General features: G+C 41.1%; 1 protein-coding gene across 14 annotated transcripts in view; it reads left to right on the top strand.

The window, feature by feature from the left end:
- The first annotated feature begins 1,297 nt into the window (after positions 1 to 1,297).
- The window catches only part of ank1a (ankyrin 1, erythrocytic a), an 87,101-nt gene continuing 67,407 nt past the window's right edge, over positions 1,298 to 20,991 (top strand). For 9 of the 14 annotated variants that reach the window (XM_086314363.1, XM_086314362.1, XM_086314359.1 and 6 more), the window contains exons 1-2: positions 1,299 to 1,560; positions 1,810 to 2,310. In XM_086314363.1, coding sequence (XP_086170489.1) covers positions 2,185 to 2,310 — 126 coding nt within the window. In that variant the 5' untranslated portion in view covers positions 1,299 to 1,560; positions 1,810 to 2,184. Of the gene's footprint in view, positions 1,561 to 1,688; positions 2,311 to 20,991 lie in introns of those variants that run through there. The other 5 variants (XM_086314361.1, XM_086314370.1, XM_086314356.1 and 2 more) reach the window with 3 other exon arrangements.

The following is a 20,991-nucleotide window of genomic DNA, read 5'->3' as shown; positions in this document are numbered from 1 at the left end:
ATGGGATGCCCTCTTGTACACAGGTTTTGACTAGGCACTGCATTGAATGGTAATACAACTATAACTGGTCACAGTAGGTGTGTTGAAGTCCAATGTAAAACTGCCCATCCATTCACTTGACAAGTGGTTTACAATACCAGTCTGGCTGCCCAAGCAAAAAAAAACCCCTCCTTATTATCAGGGCAGTCAGTCCTGCTGGTGACTCATTCAGACACATTCCCCAGGGGTTCAGTATTGTGATGGATCTCTTGTCACAAAGCTGTCAGCCTGTCTGTGTTTGTGTTTGTTTCATAGCTAGGGCACACGAGCAAGTGATTTGTTTAGTAGCATTGCAGACAGAGGAGAATATCACCACTCCTATTCATTAGCATGCTGCAGTGTGGAGAGAGAGCAAGCTGCTATCAGATCAGGGAAAGCCATGGCTGGAGAGCAGAGAAAAACATAGTTATGGATAAATCTTAGCAAGTGCAGAGATGTGGACTGGGGGCAGCCAAAATGCCTCACAAATTGGTGTTATTTTCAAAGATAATCAGTGTATACAAGTCACTCCTTAAATAAGAAGCTGATAAGAAATGTAAAAATAGGAAATATGATTAAAGAAGTGTGCAATGATATCTTGGCTGTTTTATGTGTTTTGTAATGACTTGTTTTGAAATAACTAATGACGGATAATAAAATAAGCCAAAAATTAAGAGCTGGCTGCAAAAAAACAAAAAAAACACCATTCACCAGCTGTCCCTCTCCTGTGTGTGTGTGTGTGTGTGTGTGTGGGGGGGGGCACTGAAGCACATGTGGTGGCATGTGTGTGCTGTGTTTGTGTGTCTACAATATCAGTGTGAACTGTATGTGTGATGTATAGCAAGCTGGGCAAAGAGAGATGTTAAATGATCGTTTCTGCCTGCGTCAGCAGTTTTGTGGGGTGGAGGAAAGATGAGGGGGAGAGAGAGAGAGAGGGAGAGGAGAAACCAAGAGAGGAAGAGGGAGAGAGCAATATCAGTAAACAGGTGCCAGCTCCATGCTCGCTCTCACAGTGTACATGAGAAGCTGTTTTTACTACAGTAAATATAGTGCCCTTTGTCTTTTATTGTATGCAAAACTGTGAGAGGAGATTCAAGGAGAGGGAATCAGGAACTCACAATAGCCAGTCAAGCAATGATGGGGAATTTAGACATTTAATGCTCCCAGCATCATTCTTACATACAAAAGCATACTGCACCAACATCCTTGCTTGGGTACCAATTCTGTCTGCTGCAGCGCCTGAACAGTGGAGAGGGAGGAGGGAGCAGAGAGAGAGAGAGAGAGAGAGAGAGGGAGAGAGAGAAAGGGAGAGAGAGGTAAACAAGTAAGAGGCAGCTTTTCCCTCATGCATGTTTTAGTTTTTTTGTTTTTTCTTTTCTCTGGTTTCGTGGACTGTGTGTATGTTTATGAGTGATGGTGTGATTGGCTGTGGGGACGACGGGTTCGCTGTGCAACCTGGTGATCCTACACAGATGGATACGCAGCAGGACCAGGAGATACTGAGAAATTAAATGCTGGAAAAGGAAACGAAATCAATGCAATGTGAGGAGGAAGAGCTGACTTTGATTTAAAGCAGCTCAAGCTATTTCTTAACTGACTGTCAGTTCATCCCTTTTTAATCTTTGTTGACGCGCACATGTTAGTGTGTGTGTGTGTGTGTGTCAGGGTGGGTGGGTCGAAGCAGTTTCACAATGCATTAAAGCAGTGAACAGAAGAGAGATGTAGGGAAGGAAAACAACTGAAAAAGAAGGAAAAGCTGTTTGTTTGCTGTTATCCTTTTCTTCTCCACAGAAACGAATGGAGACCAGAAAGGAGGAGAGCAGAGGAATTGAACGGAAGAAGTGAGAGAGCAGGAGAGTGCAAGCATCAAAGCAGGAGGGAGAGAGAGAGAGGGAGGGAGAGCGAAAGAGAGCTGCGCTGCAGTAGCATCCCACAGCAGACGGATGAGGACTGCCGGTGTGTTTGTGTGTGTGTGACTGCACTGCTGAAGAGGAGGAGGAGGCAGAGGGTGAGCACGCTCGCACACTTTGCAGGGCCATAGAGGAGCACACAGCGGCAGCGCTAGTGTTGGCCCACGCCAGGTAAAGTGCCAGTGCCGTCGACCCGCAAACCACTGCTGTAAGATCTGGACACGCCAACGCCACCGAGACCCCGACTACCAACGCCATGGCACAAGCGGCCAAACATCTTCGTAAGAACAAGGATTTAGAAGCTCTAGCAGAGCAGGAGCGCAAAGAGAAGGAGGAGGAGAGGGCCAAAAAGAGGAGTCGGTCACGGGATAAAAAGCGCAAGGTACTGGGATATTCACAGGTGGGGTAGTCAGGGGTGGGGTGGGGCGATGGGGTTGGCGTGAGGAGGGGAGGTGTAGCCTGGAGAAGGGGGCAGGAAGGTTGAGACGCCCCCCTCACTTCTTCTTGTTCTTCTGTCATGCTATGGTCAGGGGTGCTGGGGCACACATGGAAACCTGGTGATGAGCGTGTTTCTACTGTGTGTACACAGTCTCCCTGCACACATGTATGTCCTGTGCATACAGACACGGGGAAACGTTATAACACACTGCATGCTTTCCTACTCCTCTGGACTGCTTTATACCTGCTTTATTGACTGTCCTGTCTGAGCCGTCTGATAAGGCAGAGTAGTACTCTATCTCTCACTGTGTGACAGTCCCTCTTCACATTTCTGTCTTGTGCTCCGTCTCTTCTTTTTTCTTTCGTTTTTTTTACACTGCAGTAAGGTATTAGTGAGCAAAAATCTGACTAAAGTGCTGATCTTCCATGAGGACCATAACCTGCCTGTTTTTCCAAAAGCATGTTCTTGTTTTCTGTCCATTATTTTCTCTGTGTGGCACTGTAATTACTGCAGAGCAGTACCTGCAGGCTTCTGACTGAGAAGTACCAGGCAGAGCTGGCAAGGTTCGTTGTAAACAATAAATCTTTGCTCCGCCAGTCACCGACTGCAGAGAAATATCATCCAGTCTACTTTATGCCTCTGGTTGCTTGTCGCCTTTTGCTCAAACTCATTAATGCAAATGAGTCATCCGCAGATTGTGTATTGATGGCAAATTGGTCCTCGGTAACCGAGTCCAGCCGCCCTGTGAGCCAGCTCTGTGCCAGGCTGGCTGTAAACCAATCTGATGCTGATGCAGTAGAGACAGGAACACAGTACAGCTTCCACTCTCCCACAGAAGGAAGACAGGACTGTAAGGCTGATATACGGATCCGATTTTTCTTTCTTTTTTTTGTGTGTTCTATACAGGTAGGGTGACAAGGTTATTAGGTGTATTTGAGAAAAAGACACAGAGGAAAACAGAGAGAGCTTTAGGTGAATGGAAGGTGGTATGACTCAGATACACCTGGGTGGTTTTCTGTCAGCAGGGGCTCGCTATTTAACTGTTTTTGTTGGAGAGTCAGACTCGTTGCACAGACACACACGGCACCGCGTAGCCTGCAGTGACTGATGCAAAGGAATGACTCTGGAGTTAAAGTTTCATCACATTCTTCACCTGTTTAACTCATCAAGACCCGATACAGCACAGGGCATGTGTATATTTACACAGCCTTTGTACTTAATAGCTACACACGGACATTACAACCAGAGGGTGAATGCCAGTGCACAGATGCCTTTGTGCATGTTTAGTATGTGTATGTGTGTGAGTGAGTGCAGCGTATGCATGTCTGGAAGGATGAGGTTTAAGAAGAGAGAGCCTGCAGCTCTAACCGTTGGACGAAACATGGACGAGATGTCTGACGGTGCTAATGCAGAATAACTTTGACTGAAAGAGTGTAGTTTCAGAGGATCCCATATCACTTACGTAACCATGCAGCTTAAGTCTTTCAAATAAGCTTCCTCACTCCTTTCCACCTCCCCTCTCAATCTCTCTTCCTTTTTTAAACACCGGCTTATAGCATTCCTGGTTTCTGGAACAGATGTTAACACTGGGGAAATTCTCTTCTCCCTTCATCTTCCTTTGTTTCCTTTCTGATGCGTGTAGCTACCTCTTCAGTTTCTGCACTCTGTAATACAGTGAGTGTTATTCCTTATCCCACTTTGTAGCTAACAAAGAAACCAGCCAACACCTGTTCTTTTTTTTGGTGGCTCAGGAGTGCTTCTATCCTTGCTTTGTACAGAAGGTCAACTCTTTGTGGCAGGACTGCATTTTTTATTTCTGAACATTTAACACTCATGAATGATCATCATATTTTTCCGGCTGCCTTTAAGCAAGAGTTTGGGGGCAATTTAATCAAACATTTGTTTGTATGAAAACTCACTCTTAGCTTCTTTGATTAAGGAGTGATTCAGTTTATGGTGTAAAGGATCATTTATTGTTCTTTGGGTATTTTTACTTTAATAGACGGAGTACAAAGCTCTGAAAGGGAGGCAATGTTCACTGCTCTTTGGGTACATTTTGAGTCTACTGAGTATAATTGCATCAGTTTTTAGCAACATTTATTTATTTGTCTTTAAAAACATAACTGTTATATTTATCTTCCGTGTTGGTTCAATTTTTAGATGTTTTGGGTGGTTTGACGTACGTTGACCTTAATGATTGTTCCCACCGTGTCCCAGTGAGGACACAATGATCTGTCCTCGTCATTATAGGGTGAAAGTGCATTTTTAACTGGCTTCTCAGTGTAGTGGCATTATGCAGAACTGGTCAGTTGCTGAGCAGTTTATAATGTTGTCCTCAAATTACTTTTATTGATGAGTTTGCTCCTCTTGAAAAATGAGCATTGTCAGGATGTGAACAAAGCCCCATTGTCCCAGTCAGCACCTCTTTTCACCTCATTCAATGTGTGCGTTTGTATCTACATTTATACCTGCTTTAATGTGAAGTGGCTGAACTGGTGACAGTGGCCCTGAAGTATGAAATAGTGGTTTGTTGCATTGCTTGGACACCAGACAGTGCATTTAGTGTGGGCTGTTTACATTTCTAGAGTTTAAGGACTGCTCCAAGTTCACTGAAAAAAAAACATTGGAAATTTAGTGTATATCTAAATGGGTATTAAAGATAAAACGTCCTTTTATTTATTCATTTATAGTTATTAGCCTTATTTTCCCTTGCATGGAAAATATATTTTCAGCTTAATTGTAGTAGCAGATGAGTAAAAGCTTTTTCCTGTAAATGCAATTTTTGTTTTTATCTTTTCATTTTAGTATCTCTGCTTTAACAGCATCTTGATCAAAAACAGTCTTAAGTGCTCAAAGATTGAATCAGTTTTGATATTGCACTTTTGATATTAATTATCATAAAGTATTCTTGCATTTATGAGAAGATTAAAAATGTAACATCTACTGTAATTGTAGTTTCCTAACAAAAAGATCAACTAAGCGAATTGAAGTTGGACTTTTTCTGATAATTTGTTGATTTACTTAGTAATTTTCGACGTTATGGGATCACTTATTAATTCTCAAATGGTTAATGTACCCACTGGATCCATTCAGGATGATTTTTAGAGCTGTAACCCTGTGCATTGAAATCCATTTTCCTTGTTCCTCGTTGCCTTTAAGCACTGTTAGTTATTATGAGTCACTTCACTTATTTAGTTTATTGTCATAGAAGTCAAATCAAAACTTCAAAATTTACCTTTGCATACCAGGAACGGAAAGAAAAATTACAACAGAAGTCAGCTTCTTAATGTCTGAATCAACATTTACTGGGAGTAACTGTTTATCACATCACTGATTGTAAATCTCTATAAATTAGAGAAATATCTAAGCTATCATTTGCTTAACTGGACATTTATAGATCAAGTAAGGTGCCAAGCGTATGCGCTGGCTATCAGATGTCTTTGTTTAAACCAACAGTTCAAAACCCCAAGTTGTATTTATTTCTGACATAAAACAAGAAAAAACACTTTCTATTGTAGCAGCTCATCAGCCGTCCTAGGACTAAAATTCTGCAGCGTAGAGTTCTTCAAAATGCAGCACTTGTGCAGCTGATATGGCTGCCTGGGAGTATTGCAGTGTTGAAAGTGCTACCTCGGTGCCCCATGTTCATGCTACAATTTTTGTGTAAAACAGAAAAGGCAGCAGTAGATCAGCATTCCAGCCCTGTCTCTGTCTGCCCTCCAAAATCCCTTACCCTCCCCACCTGAAGAGAAAGCAGCGCCCTTGATGGGGTTTATGTGTGGCAGACGTGCAGAGGCAGAGGTGCTGCAGAAGCAACTAAGCCCATCAGTACCAGGTCTAGCACCTGTTTGCTGATCATCCCTGTGTGCCTTTACCACAGCTGCTGTGATCAAAGTGAAGTTATTGTGATAAACCGAAATGTACTTATTCTGAAGCAGACGACTTATTGCTTTGATGTCAGATGTTTGAAGCTAGAAAATCAAAGTCAGAGTAAAAGAACCTGATTGTGTGACTGTCATAGCCTGGTACACCTATTGGTGAACGTATCCCAAATGGTCCACTTTAAAATCTTAAACTTTGTGTATCTTTTTTCCTACCTGACAGTCAAAGTGTTGGACAACCAGAGTTGGTGTTTAATAACCACCTGAAGTCTCTGGTTACCACCTCAAGGCAAAGACAAGAGTTAAACACTAAGGATAGCACAAAAACTGTTATTTATTGACTAATTTCTGCAAGGCACTTTGTAAACTTTTGTTGTGTTTTCCTGTAGATGTAATTCTGTCACTTTTCTTCCACCTGCAATTAGTATGGCCATCCTCCTCTGACCTCTCTAATCAACAAGCCATTTTAGCCCAGTGTTTGAGAAGGCTAAGGAGATGAGCAGTTTAAAAAATACTCCAATATTTTAAATCCAGAAACTAATTTAAAATCCTACTCCTCAGATATAAGATCTTGAATAATCAGGCCCATTCTTACCTTAAAGACCTCCTAGTACTACCCCAATAGAGCTCTTCTCTGCTGGTTTTATTCCAAAACAGAATGGGAGGGAGAGCCTTCAGCCTTAAAGCCCCTCTTCTGTGGAACCAGCTCCCAGTTTGGAGTCTAAATACTTCAAGATTAGGTTTAAAACCTTCCTTTTTGGCAAAGCTGAAAGTTACGGCTGGATCAGGTGACCCTTAATCCTTCCTTAGTTGCAATAATAACACTGCAATAAGTGTAAAAGGCTGGAGGATTCCCATAATGCACTGAGTGTGTCTTCTTCACTCACCTTTTTCACTCACCATGTGTTTACATACCTATAATCTGCATTTAATCATTAGTTTTTATTAATCTCTGGCTCTCTTCAATAGCGAGTCTTATGTCCTTTCTTCCTCCTGTCATACCCAACCGGTCGCGACAGGGAACTGCTTTATGGTATCATTGTATTAGACCATGAAACTCAAATTTCAGGCATGTCTGTATGTGTGTTAATCCAGTATAATACGTGTGTGTGTGTGTGTGTGTGTGTGTGTGTGTGTGTGTGTGTGTGCGGGTCTGCGGCCCGGGTGGCCCTGTGGAACCCCTCAGACAGATGACTCAGCAGGCCGAGTCTGAGGCACTCAGTCATGTTGATGGAGCCTTGGAATGAGCCTGACTGAGTCCAGCTCTCAGCTATACAGCAAGTACTGCTGGGGCAGGGTGGCCAGGAGCCGCAACCTACTTTCCTTTAATTAAAGCAGGAATGGGGCACGTGATGCCAATTCACCAAGTAATGCCTTCTGCTTCCCCCTTTCTCCCCCTTTAACATGATGAAATTTATTTATGACCTAGCAGAGACTAAGTGACTCTTAAAGCAAATACCCAAGCACACTCTTTCAGGTTCATTAGAGATGAAAGCTCCCCTACACAAAAAAGATGGCATCCATTCTTTGTTAAAATAGAAAAAAATAATTGAGTGAACACGAGTAAAATAGCATCAAGCATCCAGCAGGCACTCATCCCTGCAGGAGTTCGGCTTCCCTCAAACTCCAAAGCCCGTGGATATTTTTAAATTGTTGATAGGGATCAAGATTTCTCACCGTGTTGCCAGCTTCAACCTCACTGCCGTGATTCATTCTTTCATTTGGGTAAAAAAAAAAAGGATGACACAATCATCTGCACCTGCTGTAAGAAACAAAAGCTTGATGCATGTTTTTGATAATCACCATAAGCCTGGGAGGCAGAGACCATTTATTGGTGTGTTGCCTGGCTGATGATTGTAAATGAAGCTGAGCTGACACGTAGGACTGCAGTGCTTTCAGAAAAGCATTTGTCTCCAACAGAGGTGTGTGTAAACCTCCAAAATTACGAGCAGCAGCATCTCTGTGTGCTTATGCTCCCTCTGCACATGAAGTGATGTGTCATATTGAGAGGGGCTTCCTTAGATTTTCCTCTCAGCCCCCCCCATCTTCTCTCTATCACCCTCCTTGGCCGATTGCGCTAATCTCTTCTCTCAATTGTTATTCTGATAGTGTAGCCGTTACGTAACTGCCTGAAACAGGAATTGAGAGATCGGGGTTATTGAAATGGATCCTCATCATTCCCAAATAAGAGCGAGAGAGAGAAAGAATGAGGTGATACCCTCGGAGAGGAATGTGATAGTCATTGCTGGACAGCTTGTTGTGGAAAAGGGAAAGGCTCTTTCCCTTTAAGCTCCTTCTTGCTGATGAGGGAGAGGAGAGAGGAAAGGACAGGGGGTGGGATAGGGAGCTTAGTGCGGTTTCATGTCCAGGTACTCGGATTCCTGCCTTTATATCCTCAGACTCTGCAGCATCTCATACAGTGAGATGTATGAGAGCCTCTGCAATGTGCAGCCTATCATTTACAATATTGATTTGTTTTACTTTGTTGAGTAGAAAAAGATTTTATTCGTCCTGCATGTTTGAGTTTTACAAAACTAGCCATGTGTAATTTAATTTAATGCAGTTTAATGCATCTTCATCTGTTTTGTAAATGAAGTTTGCAGTTCATGTTCACATGAGGACAGTAATTACTGACTTTTTCTCTAGTGGCAATCTGATGTTTATAGTTTTTATTTAAGAGTAGGCCTATATATACTGATGGAATTTATTTTGGTGTAAACTTCAGTTAAGTATGCAACTTACTCTTGTTAGCAGTGCTAGCATGCTTTAATACCAAACTAACATGGCCAATGTTGTAAACATCATACAGCATTAGCATCAGCATCTTAGATTGTCATTGTAAGCATGCAGTTTTTAGACTTTAGCTAAAAGATGTGTGTTTGTCTGTTTATGGTAAACATGTCAAATTGCTTTGTGTGTGTGGGAAGCACCATATGTGTCTGTGACTGTTTGTGAATGTTTGGTGTGAAGATGAGTGATAAAACTGAAGGAATATAGCCAAGGGTTAGAGCTGGAGAAAAGGATAGTGAAAGCAAAAAAGGAGTGAAATATCAGAGGACTGTGGGTGACCCCAGGGTGACTCTGCACCTTTTTCCTCTGGATTGGATGGCTGGTGTCTTATTTACCCAATTGATATGATGATTCTTGTTTTTTTTTCTGTCGACCGGAGGGAAGAGAAATAATTCAATTCAAAACACAGAGGTACACTAGGTCATTACAGCGGCATAGCTTCCCAGCTATAATTCTCTGTTCCCGTTCTCTGAGTGCGGACAATAGAGAATGTCTGGTTCATTTAATAAGATGAGCAGGAGAAGATTGAGTTCTGAACTTTGGGTTCTGAATTTTCTGACTGGATTAAACCTGCAGGTGGTATAAAATGTAGTATGGTAAAAAAAAGCCCAACAAGGGCTCAAGGTTTTCTTTTAGTAAGTGTTCTTTTGGAGTTAGATATGAAGATGGTACAAGACCAGGCCTTGGCTGGTGTCTCAGAGTATCGCCATATGCTCCCTTATGACAAATCTTACTGAGTGGAGTGCAGATTTCTTGAGTCATCTGATCCTCGTGTGTCATTGTAGCATCATGGACCTGTTATTAAAAGCTTAGCCATTCGTAACCCTCTTCATCTGAATCCCCTGGAGGGAAAGTGGTGTCACTTTGATTTGTTGCTCTTTAATTCTCACCCCACCCAGCATGCACAGTTTTGCTCTCCTCTCCAGGAGAATGGACACTGATCAATCTGAGAGCAAAACGTGACACACGGCACAGCCATAATAACCTTCATTCAGACTTACTTAGGTACTGTACTTTTTTTCTTTGCTGAGTCTGTAACAGTTCTTTTATAATTCTTATGTTTATATGGATGATCTCATATGTAGAGTGAGAGACAAATGCAGACACTCAGGAGGGATGACGGGATGAACAGAAAGCAAGTTGTTTGTTTGGCTGATGTAATAGTCAAACAAACAAAGGTAAATTCTCAGAAATGCTGGAGTAATGCAGGAAAACACAGAGGAGGGGGAAACAGACTCTGTGACGAGACTGAGAGGAAAGACGGGACGATTTATACACAAGGGTAATCAGGGAAGTGGAACTATCCAGGGGAATGAGACACAGATGAGGGTAATCACACAGGTGACTGCAATCCATTACAAGGAGACAAGATGGGAAATAAAGGGGAATGCAAGAAACAAATAACTTCAAACTAAAAGAGGAAGTAAATAAGGAAACACAGACTCGTGAGTAACGTAAATTAAGCAGAAAGACACAGGAGGAAGACACAGAGGGAAACACACAAAGCACTAAAAATCTCCACACATGGAAACAGTAACTAGGACTCAAGTATAACCTATCAGTAAATACAACTACAGACAAACAAAACCTAAAGAAACCAGAGAGTACCGAAAAGAAAAGAAACTTCTTCAAATACTCAAAAACTCAGTGTTAAAGCACAGACAATCCATTTGGCCATGGTGTTATTTCTTTTCACTAATCAGTCTCACACTTGTGTACAAGGTACAAATGTGTTGATGCTAAAATGCTAGCGCCACAGTTTTACACTGAAAGGGAAGTGTTTTTGTTTGATCAGACACGAGCATTTGGATCGCAAAGCAAACTCCGTTTTGGATTTAGCTCCACGTTTCTTGTATCCAAAACTGGTATTAAAAGCTCTTATTATTATAGCCCACATTTTCCTGATATTCATAAACTGACTGGTAAAAGTTTGAGAATAAGAATATTTTTGACCTTTGAAACAGCAAATATTTTTACTTCCATTCGAGTACAGTGATTACTCTGGGTAATTTACAAGCCTGTAAAATATTGATCGGAGCTACCAAAGAAACAAATTTTTAAAAAATTCTAACATAAGGTCAATTTAACACCCTGGAGTTTTTTTGGTTTATAACACAATCATCCTTGGATGATAAAAAATTGAAAACATCTGTTTACATTTAAGCATTGTAAACAGATGTTTACACTTCCACTTAAGCATCTCAATCTACTAGGGAAGATTATTTCATGTGATTAAAAGCTCTAAAAGAACTAAGTTAACGTTTGTGATGAAATATTTATGCATTTTTCTCTAAGGGAATATTTCTTTGGTAAGCACTAGCTCTAATCATCGCCACTCACAGTAGAGTTACGGTGTCAGTACAACACATGTTAATGGTGTGAAATGGTGCAGAAACCGCCGACGTTTACATACCTAAATGCTGGCAAACACAAACAAATGTATCCAATTAGATATCCACACTGCATTCAGTCATTTTAACATCCCCCCCCCCCCCCTTTTTTTAAACTTATTTTAAAACAGACAAAGCTAAAATACCTTCTTGATGTGTTTAGATATATTCATTGAAAATAATCCTCATATAATCATAATCCTATTTTTATTAATGGTCTTTATGATACTTCTGTAACTTACAGACACCTGTAACTAAATGATTTTAATGCACATAGTTAAGAAAGAAAGAAATCTCTCACAATCACACTTGATTGTCTGTGACAGATTGAAGACAGGATTGTATTGAAAGGTAGTCCTCTGTTATTTGCAAATAAGAGATAAATAGGAATCATCGGTCTTTCTATTGCTGCCCAGCCAAACTGATTAATCAGGCAAGACAGGAAACCAAAACCAAGGGTCATGATCTGCGCGTACCCTTTGTGGAGATGGGAGACCCTTATAGAATCATCAGGGCACGTAGAGTGGACAAAAGGACGCTATTGCTAACAAAATGGCACATGACACGCTGGTGGGAGCCTGCAGACATCTGTGTGTTGAGGAAACCTGGCACCAAACATCACTTCATCAATACGATCCCTGCTTCCAAGCACAGCAGTGGCAGCATCGCGTTGTGGGGATGCTTTTCTGCGACAGGGGTCAGGAGACTAGTGAGGACAGAAGGAAAAATATACATAAATCCTTATTGGCGATCTTTTTGTGAAGAGGTAGGTATGTCAGACAGCTGTGAAGGTTTATATTCAACAAGACAATGACCACAAGTAAAACACATATGGAGTGGTTTACGCCCGGCATCACTTCCTGAGAGACTGAAAAATGTCTGTACACCGACACCAGTGCTCAACCCCTACAAGCATGAGCAGTTCAAGGTGAATGACGCAAACTTGAAACAGAAGAGTGCAAGCTTGTATGATCATTCCCAAGAAAAACAGTCATAGCTGCCAAGGCTACTTTAGCAATGACTTTAGTGAAGAGTCTGATTAGTAGAAAAAATGTGATATTATTTTATTATTTTCCTATAAATGTGCAAAATATTCTTAAAATAACTTTTGCTTGTCATTGTCTAGTTTTCAAATGCACTATTTTCATGTAAACACACATCACAGTCATATTACAGTCACCCATAGTACCGTGGCAGGTTTGGGCAGCTATGGTAGTGATCCTATTAAATGTTGACTTGAATTCATATTTGGCCATATTTGTGTGATTTCATTATTTACTTAGAACTGATTTTTTTTTTAATTTTTTAATGTCTATGTGTTTAATTGTTTTCTTGCTCATGTGTCTCTTTACGAGGCCATGTGTTCATTGAACAGAGGCACGTGGGTTGTCTTGTGGAGCAGGATTTACAGGCTAGCTGGGAGGATAGCGGTGTCACCCGGCCTCTAATTGGCTGACCCCAGAGATTTTTCTTGAGTAAATGCAGAGCAAGGTGTCCACCCCCTTTCTTTTCTTCGTCCCTGCTAGAGTAAATTCCTCCATCCATCCCATTACCATTTCCCCCCTTTTAGTGCAGACCACTACCCCTACCCTCTTCCCCGCTCTCTGCCACAGTTGCTTGCAGCATTTTGCAACACTGCAAGATCATGGATTCGATTCCTAACAGCTCCCTCTCTTCTCTCTCAGTTTCTGAGATTGCGCTAAACTCTATAGATCCACATTAAGAGAAAGAGAGAGAGAGTGAAGCGAGGGAGATTAAGTGAGCAACAGTGAGAGGAAGGAGGGAGGGATGGAGTCACTTTTACTGTAACGACAGCCTGGTGTTTTCTGTCAGCAGGAAAACGGAAGTGTGGTGTGTGTAGACGGGGAATAATCGACTCCCACAACACACATTTGTAAAACTTTAGATCTTATATGTTATATTGTTTAAGCTGCCTTTAACCCATCCTCAAAAGTACACTGAGGAGGAGGGCGGTGAGTCCTTGGACACTTTACTGGTATCAGCTCAGGGTGAAGGAGAATCTGCATGTGTGCAGCATCCTTACAAGGTCAGCAGCACCTCGTACTTGATCACATGTAAGCACACATGTTTGTAGACTCGAGACACACACACACACACACACACACACACACACACACACACACACACACACACACACACACACACACACACACACACGTCTACTGTCAGCCAGCCCTTAGTCAGCACAGTGCTCTGTAATGGAGTTGGACGTCGCCACCTAGTGTTAATGTAGAGACTTTCTAATCATGATAGAAAAGATGATATCTCATTCACTTTGTGTTCCTCAGATAATTTCTGGATTCCCACTTCTACAGCTCACTTCTTCTTAATAAATCATGATTTTAAAAATGCCCGTATCCATAAGAGTCTTTTTCAAGAATCCTTTTCAAGCTATTTGTGAATAAAGTCCTTAAAATGAAAGTAAAGCTAAACTTCTGCTCTCAGTGATAGTTTGATCTGCCTTCTCTTGATCGCTCTGCTACTCTGGGTGTGTGTGTGTGTGTGTGTGTGTGTGTGTGTGTGTGGGGGGGGGGGGGTCATGATCCTGACCCTGCTGAACGGCAACAGCTGGCCCAGTGACGGATCTAATTATGTCTGTCAGAAACACAGAAACGCAGTCCTCTAAATGTTGCCTGCACAGTAACATTACATGCTCTTAGCCACACATCCATAGCAGAGTGCCATTACAACTACATGCAGCACTGAAAATCTGGTTTGTTCACCGGCATGCAAAGAGCCTGACAGATCCATAAAGAACTCTTGCTCATTTTTATTGATGGCTGGAGTTAGATACAGACGACGCTACATTCATCGTGTCCCCATCTCCTTTTCCGCTCTTTTTTTAGTCTACTCATAGACTGCCTCACTTCTGCAGCCACTATTCTTTTCATCCTTTCCTCCCTTACAGAGTCTTAACCAATATAGTGTAGCCTTAAGCAGTGCAGGACAGTTAGTGTGGTGGTAATGGAGAAAATGTTTGTCAGAGCATAGAGCACTTTGAATTTGGCCTCAGCACTTCCTTAGGCACAGACCTTTAATTGCTACATATTGGTGAAAGGCTTGAGAAAGTATGAGAGTGAGCATGTTGTATATTCTTTCCAATTGTAGAGCGTGTGGCAGATAGTCATGGAATAAAAAGCTCACGGAGCTCATGTCTGTATCTACTGAACACATATGACTGACATCTTTGGTAAATGTTTGTAATGGTTAAGATGGGTATACAAAGTCTGGTGTTACTGCTGTAAGCGCTTTAACTCGTGAGCTTTAGATAAACAATATAAAAACTTTGTATAGAGCTGCCTTTCCATGGGAGCAGTTCTCCTCAGAGATCAAATGATTCACTCATAAGCTGATGGACAAAATGAATCTAAGACAATTTCATGACTTAATCGAATGAGCCAGCTGTACAGTTCAGTCTTCTACTATAAACCTAATATATAAAGTTTATTCAGAATATTTAAAAGAACAAAATGTAATTCATATTTGTTAGGGAAAAGGGTGATATTGTATATGTAATCAAATTTTATACTTGAAAGGGAAGAGCTATAAACTTGTATAGGTCTACGTCTTCCTCTCTATTAGTAAATGACAACAGTCATTTACTGAGTCGTTCCTTTCAAACAACCTGTCCCACATGTGCATTCATACCTGTGTACATGCTTAGAATTTATATATGCAAACATGCATTCACTTACACAGATACATATTTACCTAGAGTTGCTCAAACATGCACTCACTTACATAGTGCAAAACCCCATGTTCAACAGACAGATACATACAGAGACAGTACTGTGCAAAAGTCTTGAGCCACTACAGTTCCAAGAAGCCAGACTTTCTTGTGATCTGTCGAAGCCGTACTGAACAATAATTCTCCAGGCTTTCCGAACGTCCCTCAAAGGGCATTCAGGGGAATGGTTTTTTTGTTCATTTGTTAAACCAATTAAGACTCTCCTATGAATCATTCAAGCATTAAAAAACCCCCACCTAACTCAAGGGGATAAACTGGTGTTGTGTCTGCACATAGCAGACAGCTTGGCAAAGAACCAAAGGTTACTTAGTGCCAGTGTTACTACCAGCTTGTCACAAAACACATCAATTGTTCTCTTTAATCAAATGTTTGAATCTACAATAAATGCCAAAATAAGTTCTACATTAGAGTATTCGTGATTCCCAAATAGAGTTATTAGTGGTAAATTTGGCATGGTGTAAAAAAACTGATATTACTGAGGCTAAGCCAGCTGGTTGAATAAACCAGATATCTGACTTCACTTTAGTGTCTGAGATTGTGTAGGTAGTGTTTAGTACTTTAAACGAGACTCAGCATTTATTATTTTTATTTATTGACTGTGAAATTTTTTAAACTGTCAGTTTAAAATGCAAAATGCATCCATGTCCCTCTCATGTTATCCTTCATCTCTCGTGTTTGTCCTTGCTCAGGAAGCTGAAGGTTATCATAAAAAAACTTCCCTCACAGACTTGCTGTTCTCCCATCATTCACCAGTTTTCCTGCCCCACATCCCGCACCGTCACTTCATCCCAGTCAGTTCTGCATTTTGCTGAGTCGATGAAACTGAATCTATCGCAACACTTACTCCCTTGTTTTCACTGCTCCATTTCCCCCATCACCCTTTTCTCCGATCTTTCATTTTTCTCAGTATTCTTCAAACCTTTTCTATCTCGATAACTTATTTATATTTAACAGGATTCCTGTTTTCTCTCATGCGTCACATCGAGCTGAATATTAATGTGCCAGACTGCACGATATAGTAAACCTCACAGCATGCAGCTGGGCTAAACCAGTTAAATTCTCAACTTGAGCTTTAAGTGTGTACTTTCACTTATTTGAACCAAATGTCCAAATATGAACTAGATTCAGTATTTCCTCTGTGTGCTTATTTTCGGGATTCGCATGCTAGTTTTTTTTACACGCTTGTAACATCCTTGAACTTCAGCCCTGCTGTTGTGTAATGTGCTCAGAATACCTCACTACTTAGCAGAGGTGTATGCGTGAGTGTGAAAATCTCCTCGGTGTGCAGCAAGCAGTTCTGCTGAGTGAAAATCCTTTCTGTGTGGCTTAAACTGTTTTAATCCCAAATAACTCTGTAATGTTAGGCACAGTTTGGGATTTTTTGTTTGTTTGTTTGTTGTGGGCTGACAGCACTGGTGTCATATTTATCTGTTTTAAGTTTTGTTTTTCTAAACTTTAGTAAACCTGATGAAAATATATATTGTCCACAGCAAAGTTATTTATTGTAAAACTGAAGCGTATTGAACCACTGGAAGATTAAAACTGTCAACCAAATTCAGCTTCTTTACCTACATACACTAGAACTGATGTGGGTGCAACAATAACCGACTGTATGGCTGCAAGTAAGGATGAATATATGCGCTGCCACCAAAGATGCGGCTCAGCACAGCAATTTAGACATCTGTAGTAAGATTAATGAGAAATATTCTTAGTTGCATTTTCAGATGGTGCTGCATGGATGAGTCTGAGAACAATAGAAGTTGGAGGGAGATGTGTACTGAAATGAATGTGGTGTCACAACTGAGATGCGGCGCTATAAATCTGGCGAGCCATCCAGATGTTTGTCCTTGATTGCCTGAAGAAACTGCATCTAATGCGCGTGTGTGATTTGGATTATCAGGATTGACGTATTTCATTCCTTGAGGATGGATTAATAGCGGGGATGAGCTGGTCTTAGCTCCCTCTGCTGGTCAGAGCGAGGTCAGAGCTCGTTTACATTCAGCTTCACTATGACTTGGTCGGGATCTAAAGCAGTCTGACAGCACAGCGTGATGCAGTCACTCGCTCTCAGCCGGGTCAGAGATCATCTTCGAAATGCGGCAAGAGGACAGGAAGTGTGAAGGACTCGCACTTCCTTCACAAGGAATTGATTGCGTTGTGTTGTGTTGCGTAGGATGCCTGGAGGACTCCATCTTTATCCGACACACACGGTGTCACACATTGCCCCAGATACCAGCAGAGCGTGCAGTACACACACAAGCTGTGTTCACACCCGCCTCTCCCTCTGATCCAGTGCAGCAATTCAACGCTGTTCTGCAATACTGTTACGCAGAGTCATCAATTATTCATTAAAGATTTCTGCACTCGTTCAGTCATGGGCTTGATAGACAGGAAGATGGAAGGGTAAAGAAGTTAAAAATTCATATAATTTCCCCAAAACCTCAGCAAAATGGAATATTTAGTGAGTTGTTCTGTAAAACTTTTTAAATGGAATGATGACTGATTCTAATACGTATAAATGACTTTAAATCAGTGGCTATTTTGACAGTATATGATCTAAATGATGTGACTTATTTGTCATATGGTGCAAAAGTTGCCTCACTGTTAGTAAATCATCGCTATTTCTCTGCAACTCAACCCATGGCTTAATCTTTTCTGCATATACAACTTGGGTGCATCCTATAAATAACCACAGTATATTATTTAGGACAGAGTGGTGATGGCTTTTTGTAAGTAAAGGTTCTCCTCTGGGTTGTTTCTTGTTTTAAATACAGAATTAAAAAATGTCTTTGAGCACATAGTTAAGGACAGCAGGGCTTTGAAGGTTCATTTGCTCTTAGGACAACCTAACAGAAATAGAAGGACGGTATTTAAGGGAACATCCATGGATTGGTACCCAGTGTGCCCTTCTAGATGTTCTGCAGACCTCATGAATATGGACATGTGTGACTGATTGATAGTGAGGGAAGTGCCAGGCAGTGAAAGAGACTATCAGAGCAAGGAGCAGATTTAGACATTTTGTTGAGGGATACTGCCAGGGAGGTGAGCGGAGGATACAGGTGTATGGAGCCGGAGCAGGAAGACACAAATAAGCACTGACGGCCTGAGAGTTTTTTGAATGTCTACCTGCTTGGATGAGCATTTGTAATTGCTGTCCAAGAAGCCGTATTTCACTGCAGAGCTTAAAACAGTGAGTCTAATGGTGTGTGCGCTTACTGTCAAAGTGGAGACAGATTAGTGGAGGCAGGTCTGGCACTGTGTGGTCCACAGCACTGCGGGGTCATGAATGATTTAATGGGAGGAGAGGTAAGTTTCGTCCTTTGCCTCTGCAGATGCATACAGGCATTTATGATCCGGAGAGATGCTGACGGATATATAGACCTCCTTATTTAATCTGTTGATATTGGCATGCGCCTGCTGCGGCATTTAAATGATGTTCAGTTGCTACTAAGAAGCTTTACATCATCACCATCAATTGTCTGACGCTTGCTGACCCATGCGTTCATGTCGATCACTCCAAATTCTCGTGCTGCCATCTGTAAATCGAAACTGAAATCGTTGACCAATTTTGGTGAGCCTGTGTGAATTTTAGCTTCACTTTCACTTTGTTCTTAATGGACGGAAATTGCACCTGTTATTTTGGTGCTTGGTTTGAACTTCAGCAGGTGTCGTCGACCACGTATGCATGTAGCTGCCATGTGATTGTCTGATTGTGTATTTGTGCAAACAGCCATTTGAATAAAGTGTCCGCCGAGTGTTTAATATAATTCAGTAAAGGATGCTTGTTTTGATTGCCACAGATTTATCTGCACTGAAGCAAGTAAGAAGGAATAATACCAACTCATCACAGTTGGTATTAGTTTTTGGTGATGAATCAGTTTATTGTTGTTATAACTGGTTTAAGTTTCATAAATTTTTGTTCAATGATAATTTGATAATTCAAAGAAATATCAGTTATCTGAGCAAAAAACAAAAACACAGAGTGAATGTACCCATTTTCTCAAATCGTGCGTTATGAGGCGTCATTACATAGTTTGACCAGCAGAGCGCTGACAGTACGCTACTCCTATTTACACCTTATTCAAATAATCTGTATGTATACAGTATACAGATCAGTGTTATCAAAATCATATTAATTCATGGCCAACACAGAACTCAAAGTGATCTCAAGTCTCTACATTTTTAGCTCATTTGGCTGAAGGAGTGATGAAGACTAAGAATCACCATTTCTTCCAGGGTATTGGTCAGATTTGAGTGAAACTTGCGCACAGGTCGAGGTCAGTGACAGGTCTGTGAAGTCTGATGGATTGTAAACCAGACGAGCTACTACAGAAGTCTAGTTCTGGTTTGATTTCTCTTAGTGTAAAGAAGTCCATCCTGGATATGTTCACAATGACGTTTCAATTTATAAATTGGATCAAGAACACATATTTTTCAATTAGTTAATGTACGAGGGGTTTTTCTTTTCTATGTCTTAGTATTTTAAGTTTTGATTCTATTTAAGGTTGATTTGTTTTTATTTTACTTCACTGATTTGATTATTGTTATTTTTATTACTCTTGTTTTTATGACACTATATTTTGGTTTTTGCCTTCAGGTTATTATCATTATTGCCTCCTCAGTGCTTTTATTTGGGTTCTCTTGTTATTTCCTGTTTTACTTCATAATTAGTGGCTTCGTGTGTCTTACTTTGAGCTTCCCTCCTTGTGATTGTCTTGATTATGTTAACCTGCTGCTTCCAGCATTATCCTCTACTAATTCACACAAACACCAAACTGTGACACTTCAACCTGAACGCTCTATTTATTTACATTTTCATCCTGTCTAAGGTTATCACTATTTAAAGGTATTGTGTTTGAGCCTGCTAAGAAGAGTGCAGTCAAAGTTGTTGCACAGTGTTGGGAGCTTTTGTTATTCTACCCAGTTTAAAAGCTCTGCAATAAAAGAACAGTTTGATATTTTAAATCTCGATATTTCCTGTGAATTTTAATCTGTTAGCACTGCTGTGTGTTATCTTCACTGAGCGGGACACTCCTGTGATGTTGCTCTGTCGTACCATGTCTTAGATATTTCCAACAGAAGCTCGCAGCTTTTTTCAGAGCACGCTGTTTCCTTTCTCATTTTGAATTACAGAACTAATTGCTGATTTGCCAGTTCACTTACTTTGATCCAAAATATTTGTACCTGGTATCCCACCTCTCACTGATGATAATTTTTTTTCAGAGTATTTTCCCACACATTGTGTTTCCCAGTGAAAACACGCCGCCTCTGTAGGGCCAACAGTATATCACCTTTTCGCTGTTTTTCTCCCTCTTGACCCCTCTTATCGTGTACAACTTCACTTACAATGTGCACTCTCATCACATCCAAAAACCTACTGCTCTCTCCCCTCTCCTTTGTACTTTTCCCCCTGTTTCTTCGCAGCTCTCCAGTTTCTAAGATGCTCAAATCTTTTTTTACTCTCTGCTGCTTTTCTTTCTCTTTAGCCCTTGAACTGACCCCAGCCTTTCCATGTGCGCCTCTTTATACGTCTTCAGTGTGGACAACCCCCTTAAGCCACACTTACCCAAAAAATCCCAACTCAAGTGCTCTCTTCCTGTTTCAGTGGGTCCTGCTGAGGGTTAGGGACTTCTTTGTGGTCGGTATGTGTCTCCTTTAAAAGGGGAAAACATGTTTTGTGAGAACAGAAATGTATTTTTCTTCTCAGGCCACAGGTGTGCATTAGTGGAGAGAGCTTATTGTATGTGTGTTTTCATCTTCAAATAGTGTGAGGGGGAAGTTAATTTAGATACTG

Source organism: Aulonocara sp. 'chitande type north' Nkhata Bay, linkage group LG12, assembly GCF_057382095.1.
Source record: "Aulonocara sp. 'chitande type north' Nkhata Bay isolate Kocher_YH1m ecotype deep benthic linkage group LG12, A_spYH_male_GT1.1, whole genome shotgun sequence".
In the NCBI taxonomy this organism is placed as follows: domain Eukaryota; kingdom Metazoa; phylum Chordata; class Actinopteri; order Cichliformes; family Cichlidae; genus Aulonocara; species Aulonocara sp. 'chitande type north' Nkhata Bay.
Note: the sequence above shows the minus strand (reverse complement) of the source record. Positions and strands in the feature narration are given on the sequence as shown.